Here is a 27,029-nt window from a genome sequence, read left to right as displayed (position 1 = left end):
ATTTTTTGTTGTGAATATTTACATTTGCTATTATTTTCCTTTGCAACCGGTTCACCGGTAAAAAAACACCAATTACTGTAATCTCAATTATCATCTACACAAAAAAATCAATCGCTCTTCTTTTTTCAAGAAAAAAGTTATCACCGAAACAATCATCAATCTGACTATATAAAGTCACAAAGCCAGCAAAATAATTCACTGATTAATTTTCGCCGTCAAGGCAATTCATTTAGATGATGGTAATCTCCAGTCTGTCTATCATCAACTCTACCCTCCTCATCAACTGTGAAAATAGCATTCACATGCAATGAACCTATCATCAAATCTACTTTTGTTAATACTTTATGATACTTATAACATTTCTGATACGATGGAAATATTCAATAAAAACGTCAGTCAAAGCCATCGAATCAAATAAAAGAAAAATTATTTCAATCGTTGATGTTTGGAACCGAAAGCCAACATGTAATTTGTTTCATGCAAAAATATTTACATTGAAGAAAAAAATCTTATCTTAACCCCCAATGTCTTGAGTGACATAATTTTCTTCAAATCAAATTATCAGCTTATATTTTACTTAATTTTGATAGAATCTTCTATATTAATTTAATATAGTAATAGAAATTTTAAATATTCAATTGTCTAAAGTAAAATTTCATTTATCAATTAATTGATATCAACTTACTTCGATACAAAAAGTTAATGCTTTATATGTTTTACTATAATGTTAGTATTAGCTTTTATAATCATGTTTAATTTCAATTTAAAAAACTTTCTTGGAGTAGATATATTTCGGAGTAGAGATTGGAAAGTACAATTAATGATTTTATTATTATGTCATTAAAAGGATATGACTATTTTTGTTCTAACGTATATCATTTCTTAATCAAATTATTTTCATAATTTTAAATGCAAAAGTTTTATAATCACAACTATTATTAAATGTAAATTGTATACTCTACTTAAAAAAATAATAGAATAAACAAACTCCGAAATCATTCTATAACTAATTTTTAACAAGTTGTACCCAGAAAGAAGTTTCTGTGAGAAAAAAAAAACCTTAAATAACGCCAGTGGTTGTTCGAAAACTGAACTAAAAACTATAAATTAAAATCGTTGAAGATTTTTTAACAGGCACTTCTTTTGACTATAGCTTGTTGGAAATCATTGAAAAGTCAAAATTTTTCCTTTATTTTTCAATGGTTTTAGTATTATATTTTATTAGTTTACAATTAAAAAAAAAAAAAAAAACAAAGCCATGTTAAGCTGGTTACAATTGGTGTGTTACAGACACGAGGTCCCTGTCACCTCGGAGCCGATCACGGTGATACATATGGACGAGGACGTCGTCGTTGTCAACAAGCCTGCCTCCATCCCTGTAAGTGGTGTACTTTTATAACTGTACTGCCAAGTATATTTTGTTTCTTCATAGTGCACTATTTTTCAATTTCTTTTTTATTAACAATTTTCATTTAGTTTCATTTATCACGTACTAGTTCATTCATTTATCAAATTCAATCAGGAATTTCAAACAATTATTTTTAGATCTCTTTTTATATTGTCTAATTCTTATCTTCACTTTTATTTTTAATTAATTAAAATAGATAATTTAACTTTTAAATCTTTTTTCAAACCATTAAAAAAATACCAAAAATGGATAAAAATAAAAAAAAAATAATTACAACTAGTTTGTGCAGTCATATATGAACACTCAAGAATGATTTTGAACTATATCCATGATCAAATTATCACTTTTGACAATAAATAATTCATGCAAAGTCGCAAATGGTTTATATGAAGCCATGGTTGATCATGCATAATTATAAAGTAATATTACAAAAATATAAAGAAAGGCTCGAGCTGAGATCTCACTCTGTCGTAAATACAAAATATTATTAACTCTTCAGCACTCTCGCTATGAGATTTTCTCTCACGCTCATCAATAACTCAAATTTTCTTTCAAATTTCAAATGGAATGACTGTGATTTTTTTTTTATCTTTCAAAAAATTAATATTATTTCAGATTGCAATATTATTATTTTAATTGTTCTATACTATAAAAAAATAAAATAAATTTTATTAACTCTGTGAGATATTTTCTCATCGCAATAGTAAAGTAGGGGGGTCAGAATTTAAAAAATCGGGTCTGATCGGTACAGTTCGGAAGTTCCCGTAAGAGTGCATTCGTGTTTGGATGTATTATTATTAAATATTATTTTTAAATAACTCAATTTTTTTTTGTTTTAAAAAATTTATCTTGTTTGAGATTTTTTAAATTGAAGGGGCTCTAAGCATGCGTGCGATTCTACAAAAGGCGTGAGAGTTTTTCTCATCGCGCGAGTAATGATAGTAAATCGTTTTGCGAGAGTGCTGAAGGGTTAAAACTGCACGGAAATGAATAAAAAAGTGCTGCAACAGGACGCAGTTTTGTGAAAGCAACAGCACGTAATAGCGCCATGGTTGTCTTGCGACCGACAGATAACTTATTGTTATTATTGATTAACAATCAATTACAAGATCTATTCAGCTCTTAAACTCGAAAAACAACATCGATTGCTGCAAACCTCAAAATCGGTCTATGCGTTGAAGAGAAATCGACGACGATAAATTTCAAAAAAAGTGTTTTTCTCACATTATTTTCGAATTTTTTATTTATTCGTTTATGTGATGACTTTTTTTTTTAAATTTCCCATCAATTGGTGCGTCAATTACATCAAAATCAGTTGATCCGTTCGAAAGTTATCGTTGTCAAGAAATAGAAAAAAAAAGTTTTTTTTTTTTTTTTTTTTTTTTTTCCAAATAACTTCGATATTTCTTTTCGAATCATTTTTTGGTGTAATTAATCAACTATATTAATGTTAAAAAAGCAGCGTCGGACGCCGCAAAATTGGTCAAAATCAGTAAATTTGTTCTTGAGATTCAATTTTGGAAAATTAAAAAAAAATGTGGTTTTAGTATATAATTTATCAATTCTTCATCAGATTGGATTTTTTTCGAGCATTCTAAAATCGATTGATTTGTCCGAAAGTTATTGCAGTTCAATATTTTCAAAAAAAAAACATTTTTGCTGAATACAATGTAGTTTTTTGAGTTCGAAGAGTTCAAAAATCTACAACAGTTCGGGGGCTCTGAAAGCTTAAAATAGTTGCAAAACCATTTTTTGAGCTTAAAGAGCTTTTAAACGTCGTAATAAATTTTCCACCTATTGCGTATAAAAGCCATTCTTATTGTTTGTATTACATGTTTATTGTTTATCCAGCTATTTGGACTATGTCCAATCACATAACCATCAAATCAAATACTGAAACAGCCTTGTGTATAATTCTTTTTCTCGCATATTCTATAAACTCACATTAAGATGATCCTCTCTACATTCCTTTCTCAATCCTTTCCTACCAATATCCTGTTACGTGAATGTGGAACGCTTCACGTAATAATTACCGTAACTCCTATTCTTTCTCGCTTCACAGCATTATTTATATTTGTAAAAATGTGGAACGCTTTCTCAACTCATCACCGTATATCTCAAGTAATGTTTCTTTTACCAACGTTTTCCAATCGTAATTTCCTTTTATGATTTCACTTTTTCTTTCTATATAAGCATAAGTGCCCTTTGAAAGGTAAATTTCGTAATTGGGACTAATTTTCATTTTTGATTTTGCGGGCTCAGTATATTTATCTGATATCTGAAAGTTATTGAATAAGTTATTTTACAATATAAAAAAATTAATAAAAATGGACAAATAAAAATTAATAAATAATACCTCATGCGTTTGTCTTTGAGGCAACAATTCTCGCTTCTGAATCTCATAAGATTCCTCAACAACTTTTACAATTTTATTGAAAAATAGTAAATCTTCTTCACTAACTAAATAATTCGAAATTAAATAATTTAATTTTATTAGTTGTTTTAATCTTAACGTATACACAATAACAGAGATGTAAAGAATTTTCTTTCGAAATTAGACAACTTACTCTTATCTGGTTGGTAAGAATCGCTGGAATTCTTTGGTTTTATGGTGACACTAGCCCTTTTATTATAAGACAATTTGTTAATTGTACTATTATACATTTTACTCGTGATAATAATATTTGGCCCAACTTTTTCTTTTATCCAGTCTATAAAAAAATCAGAGTAATTTTAATTCATAAATAAAAATTAATAATGAAAATTCTTATATAACAATAAAATAAAACAATTATACCAAAAATAGAATTATACAGCCTATCATCAATTTTTCGATGCCCATTAGCATGAGTTCCCCTTGCTGAATAATTAGAAATATTATCACCATAAATTTCTAAAAGAGTGATTTGACAATGGTCTCCCAATCATTGTTTCCTTGACATGACATTTCAATTCTATTTTTTACATGTAATGGAAAGAATATTTTCGAGTTTTTGGCTATTTCAATCATACCATCTCCAGGCTGAGTATAAAATTCAGGAATCTGTATCAAGTAAAGAAATATACTCATGAAAATATAGAAAATAAAAAAGTAATTTTTAAATATAAAAATTAATTTCTTTTACTTCGAAAACTTTAGAAGAATGTCTATTGTAACGTTCATTCGACTCATAAATCCGGGTTAGGGCTGCTGCAACCATTTGGATAAAAGTTACATCTGTTTCCCGTACTGAAAATGTAAATTAATATAATAATAAATATACCATTATTTTTAATATTTATTACAAATATCCATTAAATTATTACTATTTATTGAGAGATTCGGGCTATTTTTTTTTAATTTTTAAAAAATAATAATACCAAATCACTATGAATAAATTTAAAAGTAACCTTCGTTTTTTAGAAAAGTAACCATCGATCCAATATTCGAATTCTTCTCTGTGATCTCAAAAACATTTGATTTATTTCCACTCGTGTCAATCTCAGCAAGTACTAATGGTTCCAAATGTAATTCTTTGGTAGATTTATTCTCCGTAATCGGGTGAAAGGTAGTGCTAATATTGGATGACAAACTCCATGGTCGGAAAATGCCAGCATTTTCTTTTCGATTGAGTTGTATTTGATCAGAATATGACAGCAATGGATTAGTACAATCTTCATTTGAACTTTTTAACTCTAATAGATCTGATGACATAACTGGTGGTATATTAGATTCCTTAACTAGAGAACGAAAATCCTCGATAACTGGAGTATTTGGAACTGCCCAGTTACTGAAATAGTCGTTAGTCCAAATAGAAGATAAACCTAACCCATTTTCTGTTGGAACTTGTAAGTCAATCTCATCAATTATTGAGTTTTTGACGTTTGATAGACTTGAATACTGATTTTCACAAGCAGTTATAGAAAATTGAGCTTCATATTGAGTATTAACATCATCGCTTTTGTCAATATCAAAATTTACTGAACTATTGTTATTTTTAATGGATGCTGTGTTAGGTAGGATCTTGGAGTCATCATATTCAATAGCTCGTGTCTTGTTTTTTTGCGTTGTTTTAAACTTAATTTTTTTGTCGCGGTTAGTGTAAAATGACGGATCATCAATCGAGAAAATAGGAGCTTGTTTGTCAATTTCTTTTTCTGTTTCATTTTTGTTTTTCTTCTCAAATTGTTTTTCTATTTTTTTTGAAACATCTATAACTTTTTTTTGTTGTACAATAGTTTCACTTAACATTTTCGTATTCTCATCACAAATATTGCCTTTATTATCCAACTTGATTCGGTCTAGCTGTTCAATCGTAGCTATTAAAATAGAAAAGTTTATTTTTATAATTTTCAAATAATAATCATTTTTACCAGGAGTTATTTTTTATCAAATCGAACGTATACTTACCACCAAATTCAATAATTTTTGCAAAATAATTTTTTCGCTTTCCGTCACTTCCTTCCCATCTAATTTGGATGTTGACATTTTTTTCACGCTTCGTTTTGGGTATTTTTGACAACTCTGTAATTGTTTTTGTACCCTCCACAATCCACCATATTAAGACGTATTTATTATCATTAACTTTCTTCGATCGTTTTGGTGCCATAATAATAATTAATTCTAACTTTTTTTTTTTTTAACAATTTCTTCGATGGAGTAAAAACAACGCAAACTACAAATCAAAATGGCGACTGAAGATTCACTTCCCCAAGCCCCGCTCAGCTTCCTTTAGGTAACGTAGCCTCGTGAATTACTGTCGGTAATAGGATAGATTACCTTACCATGCTGTTTTTTAACACATGCGCACTCAACCTCTTTTGTTGATTACTGCGTTTATTTCGATGTGCAACAAACAAACAGATGATTTAGAGTATTTTTTTAGTGGAAAACGATAATTAAAAATTATTAAAGTGAAAATACGACAGTGAAAATGGTGAAAAGGAATTCTAGGAAATGTTATAATGACTACTCAAAAAAAAGAAAACTTGATTGCTTGAGGAGTATTCTCAATGATGATGACACCAGTGATGACGAAAATAATCACAATGAATTTAATAATCAATTAGATCGCCAAATTGTTAATGTAATTAATGAAGTCAATGACGATGATGATATTGAAAACAGGTTAAATGGACAATTGGACAACTTTATTGTTAATGTAGATCATGTAATCAATGATAACGATGTAAACAATGCTAGGTTAAATGAACAAGTCAACCAAGTCAATGCTTATGAGGTAAATTTAATATATATTAATATTTATTGTTTATTACCAATAAAATAACGGAAAATTACATGCATTCAATAAGAAAATATAGATGACGCTAAAGTTTACTGACATTAGAAATTTTTTTATAATTTTATAGCAGTTAAATTATTATGTAAAAAATTTCATTAAAAAATTTTACATTTGAAAATTATAAAAAATTATTAGTGAAAATTTTTTTAAACATTTTTTTATTGTAATTTATATTTTATAAAAATAAAAATAATTGACAGCTGTCAGCTAAATTCAGTATCATAAATATAATAAATATACTTTCAATGCAAGTCTATGAACAATTATTGAGGTTATGTGATCTGACGTATACTCCAATAAGTTGTAACATCTCTAGATATTTGTGTAATTGCTAATTACACATAAAACTGTAAATTTGATCGTTATAAATATTTAACTTTTTTTTTTAATTAAATGAAATTTTAAAATGACACTGAAGTTGACATACATTAAAAATTTTTTTATAATTTTATAGTAATTAAATTATTAATAAAAAAAATTTAATTTAAAAGTTCCACGTGTGAAAATTAATAAAAATTATAAGTGAAAGTTTTTAAAAGCATTTTTTTATTGAAATTGATTTGTATAAAAAGTTTTTAAATTGACAGCTGACGGCTAACTTCGGTATCATAATTTTAAAACATAATGAAAATTTAACATAAATTATAATTTCATCAAGTATATTAACTAAAAAGTGATTAAAATAATTTTTTCACTATAGGTTGAAGGTGCAGAAAATGTGGATGAAGCAGCTGATGATATACAGGACATTCCAGAGGAAAGTGATCAAGATGAAACTGATGAAGAAATTTTAAATAGAAATGACATTATAGAGGAAAGTGATCAAGATGAAATTGATGAAGAAATTTTAAATAGAAATGACATTATAGAGGAAAGTGATCAAGATGAAATTGATGAAGAAGTTTTAAATAGGAATGAAGAAAATGAGGACAGTGAAGATGAAGTGGAGAGTGATAGTGATGAGGAGGAAGATGATGAGTTTAGAAATTTAGACTATGAACAACTATTATATCCTGGAGCACCGTTGACAGTAAGTCAAAGTATGACCTTGATATTATCTTTACTTACCCGACATAACGTTACCCAAACTTGTCTGGGTGATATTATTGCTGTCATCAATTCACACTGTAATCACAATAATAATAATTGCTTCAAAAATAGCCTCCATAAATTCCGCAAATTTTTTTCATTGTCAAAAAAAGGAAAAATTAAGAAAAAAAAACATTTTTACTGCTCCATTTGTCAAAAAAATTTAAAAACAGAGAATGAAGTATGTGACAACTGCGAATCAACAAAAACTGCTTATTTCGTCGAATTGCCTATTAAGAGTCAGCTGAAAGAATTATATCGAAGACCAGGATTTTACGAATGTTTACAGCAACGTTTTCATCCTGATGTAGATGATGATGATAATCCTCATATCGATGATGTGTACAAAGGAAGTTTGTATCAAAAATTTATTGAAATTGGGTTTTTAGCGGACAGAAATAATATTTCTTTGACTTGGTACACCGACGGGATACCAGTTTACAAATCCTCTAAAGTTAGCATGTGGCCAGTATATTTATCTATAAATGAGTTACCTTTTGCTGAGCGGACAAAACGTGAAAATGAATTATTACTACTTGGATTGTGGTTTGGATCTGAGAAACCTAACGCTAATAACTATTTCAATAAATTCTATAAACAATTAAAAAATTTATCTGAAGGTATTCAAATTACTTTGGCTGATAATCAGATCATAGAAGTCAAAGCGGTATTACTTATAGGAACTTGTGACGTTCCAGCAAAGTGTCAATTTTTTAATTTCACTTATTTTATGGGTAGTTATGGCTGTCCATCATGTTTATGGCCTGGCGAAACTTATCACTTGCCACCTGATGGCAGTTCTCATACTCATGTTTATCGGTACACGCTGGATCCTCAAATACGAACTTCAAGAAAATGTGTTACCTTTGCTCGGCTCGCATTAAATGATGGTTCTCCTCATATGGGTGTCAAAGGACCCTGTGCTCTATCTAAATTAATGCCTGATTTCATCGTTGGAACTGCTATAGATCAAATGCACTGTGTTTTTGGTGGTGTGGTAAAAAAACTACTATCATTATGGTTTGACCCGAGCAATAGAGGTGAACCTTACTCATTAATTGATATGTCAAATATCATTAACAACCGATTAATTAATATCAAGCCACCCAGCTTTGTTCATCGTATGCCTCGCTCAACGGAAGATCTTGTACACTGGAAAGCATCTGAGCTTAAGAATTGGTTCTTTTATTATGCTTTACCAGTCATGCAAGAAGTCATGCAACAAGAGTATTTAGAACATTTTTCTTTATTAGTTGCTGGAATTGCGCTTTTAAATTTAGATTCTATAACAAATGCTGAGATAAATATGGCGTCGAACTTTCTACACAAATTTGTACGTGAATTTGAAAATTTATATGGTTTAAAAAATTGTTCCATTAATCTTCATCTTCTGATACATTTACCTAAATGTGTACTTGCTCTTGGACCTTTGTGGGCTAACGATTGTTTTCGATATGAAGATTTAAATGGACAATATTTAAATGTAATTCACGGAACACGTCACATTGATTCACAAGTGGTGAGATCTCATTACCAGCAGTTGAAGGTTCAAAAATTTTTTGAGCAGCTACCAGAAGGGAGGATGAAAGATTTTTGCACTAAACAAAAACACAATAATAAAATTTGTGATCGATTACAAGACAGATGTTATACTGTAGGCACTTATAAAATTTTCAATGAGACTTATAGAATTCCTAATAGTGTTCAGCAAGCTCTAAGAAATTTATTACCAGTACGAAAAATCGCAGAGTATTTCCGTTTATTAAAAGATTCGAAGCTTTGTGTCTGAACGATACACTCGAGCAAAACAAATGTCATCGTCGCTTACTCTGTACAGAGATCATGCTGGGTATCATTTGGGTTCAATTATATGCTTCGTAAAATTAGATTACTGTCAATGTTTGAATCCCGATGATTGCCTGAATCATCCACCTGTTCATCAGGCGATTATTCAAACATTATTAAGTGAAAAAGTATTCAACGCAAAAGGTGACCATGATGTACAGTACGAATTTTCATTTATCTATAAATGTTCAAGAGTGGAAAACTTTGTATCTATTCCCATCGACCAATTGATTGCTGTTTGTTTTGAAATAAAAATTGACAACAATTTGTATATTGCGATGCCTGTAAATTCTAACAATACTGAATAGAATCAAAATTATTTTACTAATAAAATTATATTTGTACTAAAATTTCTGTTGAAGAAATATTTAATTTATTGTTATTATAAAATAATAATAATACTTGAAATTTTTTTTCCGTAAAAATCCAGTGTTTTTTCAGTAAAAAGATTTAAAATTTATAAAATTATGATCAAAATTTTGAAACGGGCATATTTTTTCATTCGGAAAAAAAATTTTTTATAGTTTAATTTGAGATCACCAGAAAACAAAAATTCACTCAATTTTTTTCTGTGCATTACGTAAAAAAAAAAAATTATTAGTTTGATTAAAAAAAGAAATTTTCAACTCAACAAAATCAACTTGAATTTTCACAAAAAAAAATATTAAATTAAATTATATTAAATTTACTTAAAATATAATTCTTTTTTTTAATAAGAATTTTTTTTTTAATCAAGTCAATTTTTTTTATTTAATAAAAAATAATTTTTTAATTTTTTCATGTTAATAATAATAATAATAATAATAATTATTATTATTATTATTATTATTATTATTATTAATGTTATTATTATTAACTAATTAAATAAATTTAAAAAATCAAATAATTTTCTTTTAATGAGAATTTTTTTTTTTAATCAAATCAATTTTTTTTATTTAATAAAAATAATTTTTCAATTTTTCATGTTAATAATAATAATAATAATCATTATTATTATTATTATTAATGTTATTATTATTAACTAATTAAATAAATTAAAAAAGTTAAATAATTTTTTTTTTAATCAAGTCAATTTTTTTTTATTTAATAAAAAATAATTTTTTAATTTTTTCATGTTAATAATAATAATTATTATTATTATTAATGTTATTATTATTATTATTATGTTATTAAATGCTCAGGGGTTGTCCCCGGAGTCCGATTCTCCGAGGGCCCAGCCTGAGCTCCATCTGTTACTGCTGGACCACTCCGCACAACAAGGCGGTTAGTGATCACAGCAGGCCAAAGTCATTTTCCCAAGTAGACGGAGGGAATTTAGTATGACAGCCTTCTGCATCCTGACCGCCAAGAATTCAGCTTTTGATGAGCAAGCTGGAACTCTGGCAAGTGAGGATACAAAAGACTGTTTCATCCCTCCGAGGACGCCAACAATCAGGACGACGAGCTTGACACGGTAACCTGGGTAAAGTTTGCCAATTTCAAACAGGAGATCCTGATATATCTGTCGTTTGTGCTCTTCTTTGGCTGAGATGTTGTATTCAGCCGGGGCCGAGAACTCAATGACATAAATGTCACGAGTAGCCTTGTCGAAGAGCACAATATCAGGTTTGTTGTGATCTATCCGCCGAGTTGTTGCAAACGGCATGTTCCAATAAATTTTGCAACTGTCATTCTCAACAACCTGGGGAATATCTCCTGGCAGATAAGGCAGCACCGGTGTCACGTCAATACCGTAGCGGTGACGAAGATAAGTACAGTACTCTCAGGGCAGCATTGTGACGTTGGATGTATACACCTCTAGCCAGCACAAGACATGCTGACAAAAGGTGCATGAGCGTCTCCGGTGTTGTTTACACATCCTACATGACGTGTCCAGAAGCTGCACCTGGAGCACCTTGCTACGGTATTCTAGAGTGTTAATGACACCATCTTGGCAAGCAAATATGAACCCTTCAGTCTCGGACATCAGGCCAGCTGACTTTAAGAAGGAAAACGTCAGCTGGGTGGACAAGCCATGATCACGCACGTGTTTGAAGAACACGCTGTGCATGGACTTGTCCATCAGTTCGCCTAGAGTAGTTTTTCCTCGGCAGTTCCTGATGACGCTCTTGAATTCCTCCTTTCGGAGTTCCATAAGAGCGTTTATCTCTCCAAGACCAAGGGTTCTTGCTGCATATATAGCTGCCTTATACAAGAACGACCCCTTATGCGCATTCTCATGTTTATGAACAATTTGCATAAGAAAGTCATCCTCGTCTGCAGTGAAATTGACAACTTCGTGTGTTAAACCCAGGACCAAACGATCATGCAGCCGCTCCAAACTCTGCAGACCTCTCCCACCGATGGACCGGGAGAGGTATAATCTGGCGACTGATGAATTGGGGTGCATGCTCCGGTTCATGTTGATAGTCTTACGGGTTTTGATGTCGAGATCTCGCAGATCCTTTCAGCCCATTTTAAGACACCGAAAGAGTATAGTAAGACTGGGACAGCGAGCGTGTTAGTAGCGGAGATTCTTTATTTTTACCGGAAAGTTCGGAGGGCCAAATTTTCCGGAGTCTCCTAACATACTCGCTACGGAGAGTTGCTTGGATCTCTCGGAGACCGCATGCATGCGGTGCTCTTCCATTCCTAGATATCTATACAACTCTCCGGCGTCTAATTGTCTTAAAACGCTCCCATCTACCAACTCGACATCATCACCCGTAACAGAGCACTTACCCCTCGCCAGATGTACGACCGCACACTTGTCCAACCCAAAAGACATTCCAACATCCCGCGTGTACTCTGCTACGATGTTAAGAGCCGCCTGTAGATGATCTTCATCAGCACTATACAGCTTCAGGTCATCCATATAAAGCAGATGGGTAATCGAGTATTTTCGATCACCCGAAGGCCCCACTGAGTACCCACGAGTTTTACGGAGAGCAACAGATATAGGCAGCAGTGAGATGTAAAACAGCAGAGGGCTTAAGGAATCGCCTTGGAAGACCCCTCGTTTGTACTCTACAACTCCGGTTACGTGCAGTGCGTTTCCATTTCCTATATGGAAACGCGTTCGCCAAAGCTGCATTGTAAGCCGAATGCCTTCCACTATTTCAGGATTGACCCCCAGGCATTTGAGGAGATATAAAATCAACTCATGAGAAGTTGAGTCAAATGCCTTGGTGATAGTCGATCCAGGCCATTGACAGGTTGCGTTGATAGTAGATCGCATCTTGTGTGACACATCGATCAACTATCAAGTTCTCTTTGCAACCTGACAGGCCTCTTTTGCTGCCACGCTGTTCATATATCTGTTGCCATACAAGTTCTATCTCCTGCAAAATACGGTTGTTTAAAATTTTTGTAAAAATTTTATAAACCGCATTCAAGCAGGTGATAGGCCTGTAATTCTTTGGGTCAGACAAGTCACCTTTTTTTGGTATCAGTACGGTTCGCCCTTCCACGAACCAGTCTGGAATCGGTTCGTCAGCTCTAATGTACGATGTAAATATACGGGCCAGATGGAGGTGGGTAGAAGTAAACTTCTTCCACCAAAAGACATTTATGCCATCTGGACCCGGGGCAGCCCAATTTTTGCTGCCATTTAGAGCTGAACGAACTTCATTCACACTGACTGCAGGGGTTTCATCAGCATTCTGTCTACGGTGTTCCCGACAGAATGCTTTAAAGTCGTGCAGAGCTGGATTATTGGCGTTCACGTTTGGTTGATCTCCATATAACTCAGTCCAAAAGCTTCCACCCGCTCAGGTGTTGGATAATTCCCGGTAACATCGGTCTTTGATGTCAGAAAGCGTGAATGTTATTATTATTATTATTATTATTATTATTATTTTTATTTTTATTTTCATTATTATTATTCTCTGGATAAAATTTACATTGAAAACGGAACTCAGTGGAGCTGTTTTCACTATATCCTTAGTTCACCCCGACTTTTACAGCTAAAATGGGTGTGATGTTTCGACTCTGCATTATTATTATTATTTTTTGGATAAAATTTACATTGAAAACGGAACTCAGTGGACCTGTTTTCACTGTATCCATAGTTCACTCCGACTTTTACTGCCAAAACAGGCGTCTTCTAAGGCGGCGAATTGAACTACAAAGGATTTGGAAACTTTTACAGCTTAAACGGGTCTGATATTTCGACTCGGGCTACTCTACTATTTGAGCTATCCGGTCTATACTAAATTTCCTTTCGCTTATTCTATATACATTAAGCCACACCGTCCATCTTACGGCAAGCATTTTTACAAATATAAATAATGCTGTGAAGCGGGAAAGAATAAGAGTTACGGTAATTATTACGTGAAGCGTTACACATTCACGTAACAGGATATTGGTAGGAAAGGATTGAGAAAGGAATGTAGAGAGGATCATCTTAATGTGAGTTTATAGAATATGCGAGAAAAAAATTATTAGATAGCTCGGACTGGGATTCGAACCCAGAACCTTCCGAAGACATGTCGGCTACTCTACTATTTGAGCTATCCGGTCTATACTAAATTTCCTTTCGCTTATTCTATATACATTAAGCCACACCGTCCATCTTACGGCAAGCATTTTTTACAAATATAAATAATGCTGTGAAGCGGGAAAGAGTAGGAGTTACGGTAATTATTATGAGGCGGTGTGGCTTATATAGAATATAAGCTCCTACCCAGATAATGGAGCTACTACCTCCAATTCTTTGGAGAGAATCTTTTATAAGGAAAAAAAATTATCAGTCGAATGATTTGTTATCAGCTCGATAACTACAGAGCACAGTAATATTTTTTTTCGTGTCCTGGTGAGATTACGTAATTATTATTTTCTGCAGTTAATCCCAATGATTTTCCTGTCTTAAGACATAGCTACACTGATGTTTCATCCACATTGCTAATACCCCTGTAGCCACCTCATACTATAAGTTCTTGTAGTTAAGTGATTGCAGATAAGTTAGTGACAAGTTAACGTTAAGTTAACGTCAAGTCCACAAATGCCCATCCTTATATGCAAGTTGACAATAAGGTGGTGCCGAATTTTAAAAACAAGTTATCTATAAGCTTATAGTAAACTTGAATAGAAAATTTCGGTAACTTAACGACAAGTGTTTCACTACAATTCGTTGAAGTAAACTTGACCATAACTTTGCGATAAGTTGTAGATTAATACTTATTATATATTGCCAGCCTACTTCGTCAAGTTATCTATAATTCGCAGCACTAAGTTATCTGAAAGTTATAGTATGAGATGGCTATCAGGGACGGGACTGATTTTTAATCAACATCAACAACGCCTTCTGTTATTAATGATGATTTTTTAAGTCTGAAAACCAATCTCGGATATTTTCTTCAGTAACTGCTACTTTACTTTCAGATAGAACTTTGGTATTATTTGAAGAAATCTCTAGATGTCACTTCAGAAATAATTTGAGCCACATCTCCAGGCATATTATTTTTGAAGAGATTTGATCGAGGAGCTTGATCTAATACACTTATTATTGCTTTTTTTACAGTTGTAGGATGCATAAGAAAACAAATACGAGCTTTATTAATCGCTTTCTTAAGCTAATCGAATTAAAAATTTTTAATTTTCAGAGTTTGTCGCGTTCATCCAAAAAAGTTCTGATAAGTGACCAATTAAGAATGTACATGACAGAAATATATTGAAAACTTGTTCTTTACTGTTTAAAAATTTTAACTACTTGTTTTAGATAATAATACGCAAATTTGCGTTATTGTGAAAATTTTCATTTTGAAATTTTGAAAATTTAATTTGTAAAAACGAAAATATATTCTGTGCTGAAAGAGTTAATATTTTTACTACTACAAGTCTACTATCACTCAAAAAATCGAGAAAAATTTTTCGCCAAACTTGTATATCTCATAAAACCATCTATTTTTTTAATTTGTTAGTGATAAACATACAGTGGGAATTATTTTCCATTATTATTTTCTTTGAATAAAAATTTATTGATGAAAAAATTTCTAATTAACAATAGTAAGTTGATGAATTAAAAAATGAAATTAACTGTATAGTTGAATAAAAAAATCATAGAAACTAATTTGAAAATTGAGAGCAAAAACTTTTTTTAGTTATAGCAAATAATTTGCTATTTAAAAATTTTGATTCAAACAAAATTTTTTTTGCTTCAAGAGTTATTTCTTTCTTTGGATGTTTGCACTAATACTTAAATAGGAGCTTAGCTAGAATAGTAATCCTTCTTTCAGTAAAGAATTAAAAGACAAATGTCATGAGCGGATTGCAACTTATAAACGAACTGAGAGGATTCGTGACCCACATCTTCTAAACCTAGTGCTCAAAGTTCTCCTTCTTTTTTTTCTTTTTACAGTGTATCAGATACCCTTGAGGTTACGAATTTTCAATTTTTAGGAATTTTATACTTATTCGATCATCACATAATATAATTTTGCAGTGCACTCAATAGACACAAGAGAAAGCATTTTTTTAACGTGTGTTTCAAAAGAAGTGTTTTTCTCTAAATAACAGAGGTAATACCTTTTTCTATTTGAATATTAATTTTTAATGTCAGAATAAAATTAAAAATTTTTAAAAATTCGGAAAATTATTGTTTTCAGTTCAATTCTAAAAAATCGAAATTTCATCAGACAGCAAAATTTCGATGTGTGTGTGTGTATTTGTTTCCGAAATGTGGTCTTTCAAAAAAGTTCCATTAAGCTTAATTTCTTAAACATTTGAACCGATTCGACCTAGTAAATGTTGAAAAGCCGTAAAAATAAAATTTATGATAAAAACGAAGTTGAAAAATTATGAAATAATTTTTTTCTTTGAACGTCTAATTCACTTCACAGGGGACAACACGTTAATTATTAACTAAAAGCTTGATTACTGAAAATATTAAAACTAATTTATCGAAACATTATTGTTACTATCGTAAATATTTAGTTGTATTTTATATTCTTCTTTATAACTCCATTTCTTCACAAGATTGTAGTTTATCACTGATATAATCTTCTCGTGAATGTAGATCACATACTTTTGATAATAGTGCAATTACTAATTTTATAAATCTTTCGACAGCTTGAGTCTGAAGTCAGACCAGATAGCATTGAGTTCATCAATAAGACTGTAGCTATTCTAGCTTCAAATTCATTTACCTGAGTCTGTCCATTTGTCTGTGTCTCAGTTCATTTCCATGATTTACGTTCTCACAGGCGGGAAGATTAATTTAATTCTTCTCAAATCAATTTCTGTTTATCATTCAGATTTAACTATATTAATGTTTGTACACGAAAATAAATTTTCTTTAAAAATTACCGTTAAATTCACGTTAACCATGGGATATAGTGCGGCCCTTAATTTACTACCTTCTTTAAAATAAAAGTTACAAAAAAAAAGTGCGTGCGTACAAAGTACACATGTCAGAAGTGAAACTTCTTTGGCGAACTAATTTATCAGTCTTGTCTATATTTATACAAATCTAAAACTTTAGATTTCCGAGACTTAAAGGAAGGGAAAAAGGAAGATATGTTAGGAATTTAATTGTCATTAAAATATTAAAAGTGTTGAAAATTAATATAAATTATAAATTTAGTTTGTGGATATTTGAACCCATTATATACAGTCATTACTGGAATGTTATTTTTGTTTAATGCGTTAAGACATGTGTTGCATAAAGCAATTTTGTCGTTTGACACATGAGGAAGAATTATATTTAATATCTCTTTGTGTTGAATAGATGCAGATTTTAAATCTTCTTCAAACCACAATCTATCACATACTGAGCAAACATGCCCAAACGAGTTATTGATAAATTTTTCCTTAAATTCCTTGTGAGCATTTTGATGCCTGTGAAAAGTAGAATAAGGTACACGTAAATCATTATCTTGAATACGTCTCGTATTATTTCTAATATTGACATTATGATTTTCATCATCGATATTATTATTATTAATATTATTATTATCACCATTATTGTTATTATTGTTATTATTATTATTATTAGCATTAATAATATTTGATGATGTTTGAAAATCTTCAATAATGTTTTCTGAAAGGTTTGTCAATGATTTTTTTCTTGCTCTAAACTCACGAACACGTTCTCTTGAAGTTTTATTTTTTTCAATTGGTAAAGTCGAAGTCGAAGGTTGAGAATTTTCTTGTTCTTGATGTACTTCAACTTCAACAGTGATTCGCGTCAAATAATTTGACTCTTGATTTTCTTCATATTTTTGTCTTTTTCGAGCTCTGTAGTCACGACTACGCTCTGCTGGAGTTTTTGGTTTAGTTTTTGTAATGATGGACGATGAGATATTCAACTCTTGGCTAGCTGCATTTTTTAAAGCCTTTTTCCGCTCTCTAAATTCACGTGAACGTTCTGTTGATGTTTTACCTGGCCGTCTAACAGATATTTTATTTTTAATTGTTTCACATTCTCGCACCACAATTTTTGGCATTGCGATCTGAAAATGAAAAGTTATTTGAATTTAATATTTAATAAAAATAATTAAAGAGAATTATTAAAATACATTTATTTTATATTGTTTGAAAAATAATATAGTAAAATCTCAGATGTTGAATATTAAATTAAAATTCCTCGTGATTTTTTGTCAATAGTAAAAATACCTGACCTCAATTTAAATTTATACAAAATCATTGTAAATTAATGATAACTATAGAAATTCCAGGTTTTAAATTAAAATTTTGTCAAGAGAATTTATGAAATATTGCTATTTATATTTTACGCAAAATGATTTATTGAAATCTCAAATGACGAATTGTAAATAAAAATGCCACGTGTTTTTTGTCAATATTATAAATTATTAATTAAATTTTTTTTTTGAACTTAAAATTTAGAAAAGCGAATTTATCAAATATTTTTATTTTATGGAAAATGATTTATTGAATTATTAAATGACGAGTGGCAAGTTGAAATGCAACATGTTATTTGTAAATATTAAAACTACCCGGGAAAAAATGATCAGATATGAACAGGCATGAGTCTTCAGGTCTGATCAGATATGAAAAATGACCGGGTCTGATCAGACCTGGCCAGGCATGTTCATGTCTGATCAGACCTGTTCATGTCTAACTCGATCAGGTCCATAAAAAAAAAAAAAAATTGGTGCCCACAGGGATTCGAACCATGTACGTTGCGCTCTTCAGACTGACACTTTACCTGTTGACCCAATGACTCATCTTGTCTCTAATGTACCTTTCAAACTACTTTAAGTAATTTAAATTTTATACATGACTTATCCTTATAGTTAACGGAGTTCTATACTTAATTTATTAATTATTAATAATTAATTATACACAGTAAAAAATTTCGCGTCATTGCGTCAAAAAATTTCGTGATAAAAATTTTTATGTTAAATATTTAACACTTTTTTGTGTTAATTTAAGAAAATAAATGTTAAATTTACACATAAAAGTGTTAAATATTTAACACAAAAATTTTTAACAAAAAAATAACAAAAATTTTTAAGTAAAAACAAAATTTCTTCAAGGTTTATTCCGCAATTATAATTTTATTGTTTTCTTTTAAAATTGAAGTTTTTTTTTTTAATTAAAACGTATAGGAAATGAAAAATTATTTGTGTGTTCTACAATTTAGCAGCTTTTGACACTACTGCAATGGACCAAGGCGGTAGCCTAAAATAATAACAGACACCTTGAAAGGACTTATCGCCTATCGATATCAACTGATATATTTTGGTATTTTCACGCTATCAAACTCAAACTTTTAATAAATAATCTTATTTTTCGCGTATTCAATAGAACACAGTAAAAATTTTGTCACTGCGTCAAAATTCATCGTTAAAAATCATCGTTTTGGCATGGAAAATTAAAAAGTTCATGCTTATATAAGCCGAAATTTTAGATGAAAGTTGTACATTTAAAATTTATAAGGGGATAGAAACTGATACGTCATACGGAACAAATTAATTTTAAAAATAGAACTGCAGACTATAGTTCGATAAAATTTTTCTTCCAGACTTAAAATATCATTTAAGAGGGCAAATCATGCATGAACAGTTCTTGTCAGCTGATATATGGAGTTTTAATCCTTATCTATTTTAGGCTAGATCAGACATGATTAGACATGGACAGGTCTGATTAGGTCTGAGCATATTTAACGCTTTAGACATGAACAGGCATGGACAGGTCTGATCAGGTCTGAGCATATTTAATACTTCAGACATGAACAGGCTTGATCAGGTCTGAGCTTATTTAATGCTTCAGACATGAACAGGCGTGAACAGACATGAGCAGGCATGAACAGATATGAGCAGGCATGAACAGGCTTGATCAGATCTGAGCGTATTTAACACTCCAGACATGAACAGGCATGGACAGGTCTGATCAGGTCTGAGTATATTTAACGGTTCAGACATGAACAGGCACGGACAGGTCTGATCAGGCCTAATTTCAGGCCTGATCATACATGAACAGGCCTGATCAGGTCGGATTTCAGGCCTGATCAGATATGAACAGGTCTGATCAGTCCTGATCATTTTTTCCCGAGTACCTAACCTTCAAACCAATTAGCTTAAAAATTGTAAATAAACAAAAAGATAACAGATATATTACTTACTTCGAGTAACTGCTTATTATAGGACGACTTTAAAATTTATCACAAAATATTATTCATAAAGTTTATTTATAAATTTAACTCACTGTTTATACACTGCATAAGTGCTAATAATATTGTAAATAGATGAAAGATCTGCGTTTACTGCAAATGACGTTATGCGACAGATTTGCCATCTAAAGTTCTAATAATTAACTAGTAAACGAATACACAAACCAATATAGCATGTATTATTTCTCAGTATCCCTTATTCTCTCTCTCGTTCAATCTTTCTCACTATAGCTCTCTCCCACCTCTCGCTCCATGGCACTGTGCGTGATACGACAATCGCTCTATCTCACTTTTTCTTTCGATCTTTCTCACTTGCTTGCTCCCTACTCTCACTCCATCGCTAGTTGCTTCATGCTACGTTCGCCCTGTCTTACTCTCTCTCAATCGGTCTCGATCGCTCTCTCTCTCTTTTTCGACACTTCCGTTGCATACTTGCGTGACGTTACATTTGTAAAAATTTTACCCTCATGCGCCTAAAGAAGTTTCACTTCAAAAATTCATTTATTTTATGATAAACAAAATAAAATTTTTAGAAAACCTAATATAATAATATTTACGGTAAATTGCGGTAAAATTTGACGAAAAAAAACTTAAAAATTCAATTGGTTTAAGTTTTTTTTTATAAATTTTGAGAAACACAAATTAAATCTTGTCTTTGTGACTTTTTTTTTATTTCTCACCAAGTAAAACAATCAGCGACTAATCACAATTTTAAAACGAACTCAAGTACATTAAGTTTTAACGGTTGTGTTTAAATTTATTCTTACAGTCTCAATGTGTGAAAATTTGATATTCGTAAAAAATAGTTAAACTAAATTCGTGAACAATAATTTTCTTAATAAAAACATCCCTAAAAAATTACCTTGAAAATTACAAATTTTTCACATTCAAAATGTTTTTTGGAATAACTTTTAAACGTATGTAACGATCTATTTCAAAATCCAATCAGTACTTAAACTCAAAAAACGACGTCGATTGCTGCACTGAAAAAAAAATTAACTTGATTCAAGAGAAAAATTCTTGGACCAAGAAAATAATTTTGAAGAGAGTAATTCTCTAGAATCAAAACGAAAAATTCTTGAATCAAGTAAAATTTACTTAATAAACCAAGTAAAATTTTCTTTGTTTAAGAATTTTTTTACTCAAATCAAGAAGATGAAGTTCTTCAAAATTATATACTTGATTCAAAGCATTTTTTTTTCTGTGAGCAAACCACATCAAAATTAGTTGATCCGTTGAAGAGAAATCGATAATGAAAAAAATGTGAGCCGTCACGGGACGCCTGGCAAATGTGAAACATCAACATTATTTTATAAAAGTAATATGCAGAAAAGAACAGATTGTAATAGGAAATAAATATGTCATAATGATAAAATAAAATTTTACGATTTTTTTTTCCAGATAACGATGACTATTTATTGAATAAACATTTATTTTCATTAAATACAAAAATTTACGAATTTATTTCAAATCGTGACTACTTAATTCGTTTAATCAGTGACTTCGGTAATAGTTATATTCGATGTTGCCTCTGAGGTTCTCTTGGATTGTTATTAATTTGCAATTGAAATTCTTCTTGGAGAAACGTAATTAATGGCGTTGATTCATCTTTTGCAAAATTTACTTTTAAATCCCCAGTATACGTAAATCTATTCTCTAATATACGTAATTTATTCTCTAAGCAATTGTTTTAATGCATTAATTTCAATAAGAATGAAATTAAAATTAATAATTAATTTAAAAACATATTATGCAATTAAATTTATGTGAATTTTAATCTACCAAGAGAGTAGATTTTACATTTACTGGCGCTCAAAACACACCAAATATACGCGTGCTTAATGCACAGATAAATGCATACTTTAATTATAAAAATATAATTAACTTACTGATGACTTGATAGTGTGTCATAGTGTGATTTTGCTTTCTTTGCAGGAGGCTGATCACTTTCACTCTCTAAATTATCACGGTCAGACATTTTATTATCAGAAAAATAATTTTTTTTCAAGTAAAACACAGGTTATGTGTACTGTAGTAAACAACACTGTATACACTACGGAGTATACACTATAGGTATCCGAGCTCAGTGTAGCGAGAGAGATGGCTTAACGCCGGATCGAGTGGGAGAGAATCGCACAGTCGATTGCGCATGGCGACGCGTCGTCACACCGTACACACTACTGCATATAGACTGTATATATATACCATTATATAGCGTGGCGACGCGTCGCCACGGCATGCATCACCACGCCAGAAATCGGTTTTACGTGCGGCTATAGATGTTTCACATCAAAATTTCGAAAAAATTGTTTATTTTAGATAACTTCGAAATTTCTTTTCAAATCGTTTTTGATGTAATAAAATAATTATTTGTGCTCAAAAAACTACGTCGAATGCTGCCAGTCTCATCAGAATCGGTCAATTCGTTCGTGAGATATTCAATTTTTTTTAATTTCGAAAAAGTGTTTTTTCAAAATAACTTTAACATTTTACATCTAATCGTTTGATAAGTGACAAGTAATTTCTTTGTATTTGAAAAACGACGTCGAATGCTGCAAGCTCCATTAAAACGATTGATTCGATCGGAAGATATTGCAATTCAAAAATAAAAAAAAAAAAAAGTATGTTTTGAACAACCACTAGATTTTTTATATCCAAGAGCTTGAAAAAGCATAAAAGTTGTGTTTTTGAGCTCGAAGAGCTTAAAACTTCAGAGTAGATAATTTCTCAAGCGTTTTGAACTCGTACCTAACGGGAAGTTCCACGAATAGCCTGCAGAGTCTACCGTTTTCCAGATTTTTTTCAAAGGGACTAATAGAAGAAGTCTGAATTTAAAATTTAATACCTATCGAAGACTTACAAATGATTTTTTAATGTGTGCAATATAATTTTTCTTTGTTGAGTTTGTTGGAAAATACTACTAGACACACGGCTAGTACATATGATTAAGTATTAATTTAACTTTTTTCTGATTACAGGTCCATCCTTGTGGTCGTTATCGGCACAATACTGTTGTTTTTATTCTGGCAAAAGAGTATAACTTGAAGAATTTACGCACTATTCATCGGCTGGACCGACTAACAAGTGGTATCCTATTGTTTGGACGCACTCCAAAGAAAGCCAGACAAATGGAACACCAAATTCGGAATCGACAGGTTTGATAGTCATTGATTATCTTTCAAAATTCAAAACTTTTTAAATTATTCACCGATCAACGTGGTTATAAAATAAGTTTCTTCTTCCTTACGCTTTCATATATAGTTTTTAGTCAAAAATATTATCAAATCACACTTACTTATATGAGTAACTTGATAGCAAAAAGAAACATACTTACAGACTTACGAAGTTTTTTTGAAAATTATCATAATGATTATTATCAGATTACTATCAGAATTCTGCTGAAATCAATTTAACTGGACTCTAAAATAGGACTTCAAAAAGCTCTTATGTCAAAAATGACACTTTTCAGAAAAAAGACAAAATATAAGAATGATACCTTTTCTTGGAATTGAGAATAGGGGTTGATTTTAGCGTAATTTCACTGTATAATAATAGTTCAACACTTAATCTATTCACATCCCGCGGTGTAACATATTAAGCACTCTCGCATCAGCTCATACACTATAGAAAAGACTAGTCTAACTTAATGAGCATATTCTTCTTCACTTTAGTGTAAATAAGCAATAACACTTTGTTCTACTTTACCACATTGATGTATAATAGATTATTTTTCGAAATACTAATTATAAATTATAAATTTATAACTTTCATTTGCATGTTGCAGGTTCATAAACAATACGTATGCCGTGTAGAGGGTAAATTTCTGGATGACGAAGTAGTTTGTTCAGAAGCAATCGAAGTGGTTTCCTATAAAATTGGAGTTTGTAAAGTATCGCCAAAAGGCAAAGATTGCATTACCCGTTTTAAACGTTTAAGCTACAACGGGAAAACTTCAGTAGTTCTTTGCAAACCACAAACCGGCAGAATGCATCAAATTCGTGTTCATTTGCAGTATCTCGGTTTTCCAGTTGTTAACGATCCTTTATATAACCATGTTGTTTTTGGACCTGAAAAAGGTAAAGGCGGTAACATTGGTAAAACTGACGAAGAATTGGTTAAGGACCTTATTAATATTCATAACGCTGAAAATTGGCTTGGAATGGACGGGGATTCTGAAATAAATCTTTTCAAATCGAAATTAGAAATAGAGGATACTGTTTCTAATTTAAATACTGACAAAGAAGGATTATTATTTCCAACAACTAATTTTACGAAAGAGGAACAGAATTTGTCGCAAGAGCAAAAAAATTCGACTACTCTTAAAGTTACAGTGGGCACTCAAACAGGTTCAGAACCACCTGATTCAACATACACAGATAATAAACTCACTGTGGATCCCCACTGTTATGAATGTAAGGTAAAATACAGAGATCCTAAGCCTTCAGATTTAGTGATGTATCTCCATGCTTGGCGATATTGCGGTCCAGGCTGGGAATATGAAACACCACTCCCTGCTTGGGCAGCGAGTGATTGGACTGGTGATGGTGATCGATAGTTAATAAATAACCATCGTTCTCAAGTAAAATTCATATCTTTTAAAAGTAACAGTACCTTCATATTCTTTTTAAATGCTATTCCGTGCCTTCCATTCATTATAATAAAACTTAAGGTTTGAAAAATATTAGGATTATGATAATAAGTTGAAGTCACTTGGGATTCCATATTACGGACACTTTCGCATTATTCAAGTGTTTTACTAAAGTCACCAAGTCCTAAAGTTTTTAACAAGATTATATTATCCCGAGTAGTTAGATTTGATAATGTGAATTATTATCGTAATAACTTATTTGTATGTAATTCATGTTAATTAAAATAAATACAAAAACAAAAACAATCAAGCAAATTTCTCATTCGAATTTAAAGCATCACATGACCAATCAAATTACGAACCTTTTGAATCTGAAATATTGTAGCTTCTGGTTCCAAAATTATAAGACCAAACACTTGCGTGCCATATCATAATTTTGTGTCTAAATAGATTAAGAAAAAGCTGAATCTTTTAGATTTATTTATGTAAATTAAATAAAAATTAATTTATTGTTAATAAATTTTATTTTTATAAATTATAATTTTGTTTCACACAACTTTTTTGATTTCAATATTATTTATCAGAATAAAATTCATTGGATTTGATTTTCGGAAATTATTGAAGCCTACAGATATAGAGTATCGTAGATTTTCTATTAGATTCTGAAACTAAGTTTAACTCACAAATTATGTGTTTTGGACCAATTATCAATATATTCAACTACTAATTTACAAACGTATTCTTTTAACAGATTGGAAGAAATTCAATGCCATTATAAAAATTATATCCTTTTTCTAAATTGAAAAAAAAAATATTCGAGATAGTATTCAACATTTTGTGAGTTATTTTTAATATCAAGTCATGATAATAAAGTAATCAAAGGAAGAAACTTCTATTTTTTTAGGCCAATAAAAATTATATCAATCAAGATTCTTGATACAGCATCTACTGAAGAATTTTCTATCGTTTCTGATAAATTGATGTTTATTAAAAAATCTAAGAAACGACTGGCTTTGTGCCCAAAAGCTTACGTATTTTCGAATACGAAAACAATTTTTTTATCTGCATTCTTGAACTCTTCTAACTTATAAATGTTGTGTCAGGTGTCAAGAAAGGCATTTTTTGATATATATCATTAAACATGATTAAAATTAATTAATAAATAATATGAATTTTTAACCTGTATTTAAAATAATTCTCAATAAAGTCTTTTTATTTTAATAGAAATATTAATAAACGGCCTAAATAGAAGATACTAGAATTTATTTATTTTTATTTTACGCGCTTGATTACAAAGTGCCCCAAAGAAATGTTTTTTTTTTGCACATTTTCCACAAACACGAGTTATTTAACCAATAAATTAATTGGAATAAAATCAAAAAAGGCCTTAAAAACAAAAAGCTGACAAACTTTTTGAAGTATACAATAAGTTACAATAAGAACAATATAAATCAATTAAAAATGTTAGAAAAACTTATAATATTCTTATCTTATCGTTAACGACGACTCCAGAACAAAACAATGTTTTAATCGATTTACGTTACTTAATTCAAATGGCCAAATCTTGAAGAATGCGATCAATCGAAATTTTCAAAAAATTCAAGTTCAGTGGAGTCTTTTCGAATGCTGCACTCCGATCTTAATCATTTGTTTCATTGAAAAGACATGCAAGAGTCGCAAACATATGTAAACTAGAAGATATATCTAAAAATAGTTCGAAAAGCTAAAAGAATCGGACTAAAAGCAATAACTTTCTGACTTTTTGAATATTTACAGTGTTCTTGGCGGTGAGTTTAATGAATATATATTTTATTCGTAAAAATTTGTACTGTAAACTGGTGGAAATCAAAATGCTATTACAATCGCACCAGCACTAATAATATATTATCACATAATATGAGTTTCAAAGTTGGCCTTTATTTTAGAACTACTTAAAGTAATATCACAGTTTTGAACAGAATGGATGAGAATATTTTAGATATAACTATAAAAATGTACTTATAAACAGAGAGAGATACTCTTAATAAACCATAAAAGACAGTTTGTGCGCTTTTGACTAATATAATAATGTAAGATTAAATTTTAAACAAAGAGTTTATCAACAAATAAACCTGCTATATTTATGTATTGAAAAAACTAACTTTTATTTATATGATTAGAAAAAATTCTCAGAAGAAAGTTTCAATAAATAATTAAAATAGAAAT

General features: G+C 30.6%; 4 protein-coding genes across 10 annotated transcripts in view; 2 read left to right on the top strand and 2 right to left on the bottom strand.

The window, feature by feature from the left end:
* The window catches only part of LOC123263801 (RNA pseudouridylate synthase domain-containing protein 2-like), a 113,249-nt gene extending 87,957 nt beyond the window's left edge, over positions 1 to 25,292 (top strand). For all 4 annotated transcript variants that reach the window (XM_044726775.1, XM_044726771.1, XM_044726774.1 and 1 more), the window contains 3 exons: positions 1,291 to 1,378; positions 23,215 to 23,391; positions 24,021 to 25,292. In XM_044726775.1, coding sequence (XP_044582710.1) covers positions 1,291 to 1,378; positions 23,215 to 23,391; positions 24,021 to 24,791 — 1,036 coding nt within the window. In that variant the 3' untranslated portion in view covers positions 24,792 to 25,292. The remainder of the gene's footprint in view (positions 1 to 1,290; positions 1,379 to 23,214; positions 23,392 to 24,020) is intronic.
* On the bottom strand, positions 3,436 to 6,326 carry LOC123263804. 3 transcript variants are annotated; one of them, XM_044726784.1, is made up of 7 exons: positions 5,799 to 6,326; positions 4,799 to 5,707; positions 4,534 to 4,637; positions 4,206 to 4,451; positions 3,976 to 4,119; positions 3,765 to 3,868; positions 3,436 to 3,686 (listed from the first exon to the last, which is right to left on the bottom strand). In XM_044726784.1, exons 1-4 carry the CDS (start codon positions 5,995 to 5,997, stop codon positions 4,302 to 4,304), a joined length of 1,362 nt encoding a protein of 453 aa, XP_044582719.1. In that variant the 5' UTR covers positions 5,998 to 6,326; the 3' UTR covers positions 3,436 to 3,686; positions 3,765 to 3,868; positions 3,976 to 4,119; positions 4,206 to 4,301. The 3 variants fall into 3 exon arrangements, with proteins under 3 accessions (XP_044582719.1, XP_044582717.1, XP_044582718.1); XM_044726782.1 differs by having other exon boundaries at positions 3,765 to 4,119; XM_044726783.1 differs by lacking the exon at positions 3,436 to 3,686 and having other exon boundaries at positions 3,722 to 4,119.
* LOC123263800 lies at positions 6,234 to 9,948 on the top strand. The gene is made up of 2 exons (XM_044726770.1): positions 6,234 to 6,627; positions 7,391 to 9,948. Exons 1-2 carry the CDS (start codon positions 6,322 to 6,324, stop codon positions 9,566 to 9,568), a joined length of 2,484 nt encoding a protein of 827 aa, XP_044582705.1. The 5' UTR covers positions 6,234 to 6,321; the 3' UTR covers positions 9,569 to 9,948.
* Positions 15,692 to 22,333, bottom strand: LOC123263807 (GATA zinc finger domain-containing protein 8-like). Of its 2 annotated transcripts, none has more exons than XM_044726789.1 (2): positions 22,126 to 22,333; positions 15,692 to 18,053 (listed from the first exon to the last, which is right to left on the bottom strand). In XM_044726789.1, the coding sequence occupies exon 2, from the start codon at positions 18,045 to 18,047 to the stop codon at positions 17,148 to 17,150; it is 900 nt and encodes a 299-aa protein (XP_044582724.1). In that variant the 5' UTR covers positions 18,048 to 18,053; positions 22,126 to 22,333; the 3' UTR covers positions 15,692 to 17,147. The 2 variants fall into 2 exon arrangements, with proteins under 2 accessions (XP_044582724.1, XP_044582723.1); XM_044726788.1 differs by lacking the exon at positions 22,126 to 22,333 and adding an exon at positions 20,189 to 20,419.
* Positions 25,293 to 27,029: the final 1,737 nt, after the last annotated feature.

The sequence above is a fragment of the Cotesia glomerata genome, linkage group LG4 (assembly GCF_020080835.1).
Source record: "Cotesia glomerata isolate CgM1 linkage group LG4, MPM_Cglom_v2.3, whole genome shotgun sequence".
NCBI lineage: Eukaryota > Metazoa > Arthropoda > Insecta > Hymenoptera > Braconidae > Cotesia > Cotesia glomerata.
This window is presented reverse-complemented; position numbering and strand designations above follow the sequence as displayed.

What these genes read in the sequence shown, in the direction of transcription:
- LOC123263804 (XM_044726782.1), bottom strand. Translation starts at nt 5,997, where the DNA reads ATGGCACCAAAACGATCGAAGAAAGTTAATGATAATAAATACGTCTTA. An exon ending in AAAAATTATTGAATTTGGTG is followed by an intron (nt 5,708 to 5,798) that starts GTAAGTATACGT and finishes CTATTTTAATAG; the next exon opens with CTACGATTGAACAGCTAGAC. An exon ending in ATTCTTCTAAAGTTTTCGAA is followed by an intron (nt 4,452 to 4,533) that starts GTAAAAGAAATT and finishes TACTTGATACAG; the next exon opens with ATTCCTGAATTTTATACTCA.
- LOC123263800 (XM_044726770.1), top strand. Translation starts at nt 6,322, where the DNA reads ATGGTGAAAAGGAATTCTAGGAAATGTTATAATGACTACTCAAAAAAA. An exon ending in ACCAAGTCAATGCTTATGAG is followed by an intron (nt 6,628 to 7,390) that starts GTAAATTTAATA and finishes TTTTCACTATAG; the next exon opens with GTTGAAGGTGCAGAAAATGT.
- LOC123263807 (XM_044726789.1), bottom strand. Translation starts at nt 18,047, where the DNA reads ATGCCAAAAATTGTGGTGCGAGAATGTGAAACAATTAAAAATAAAATA.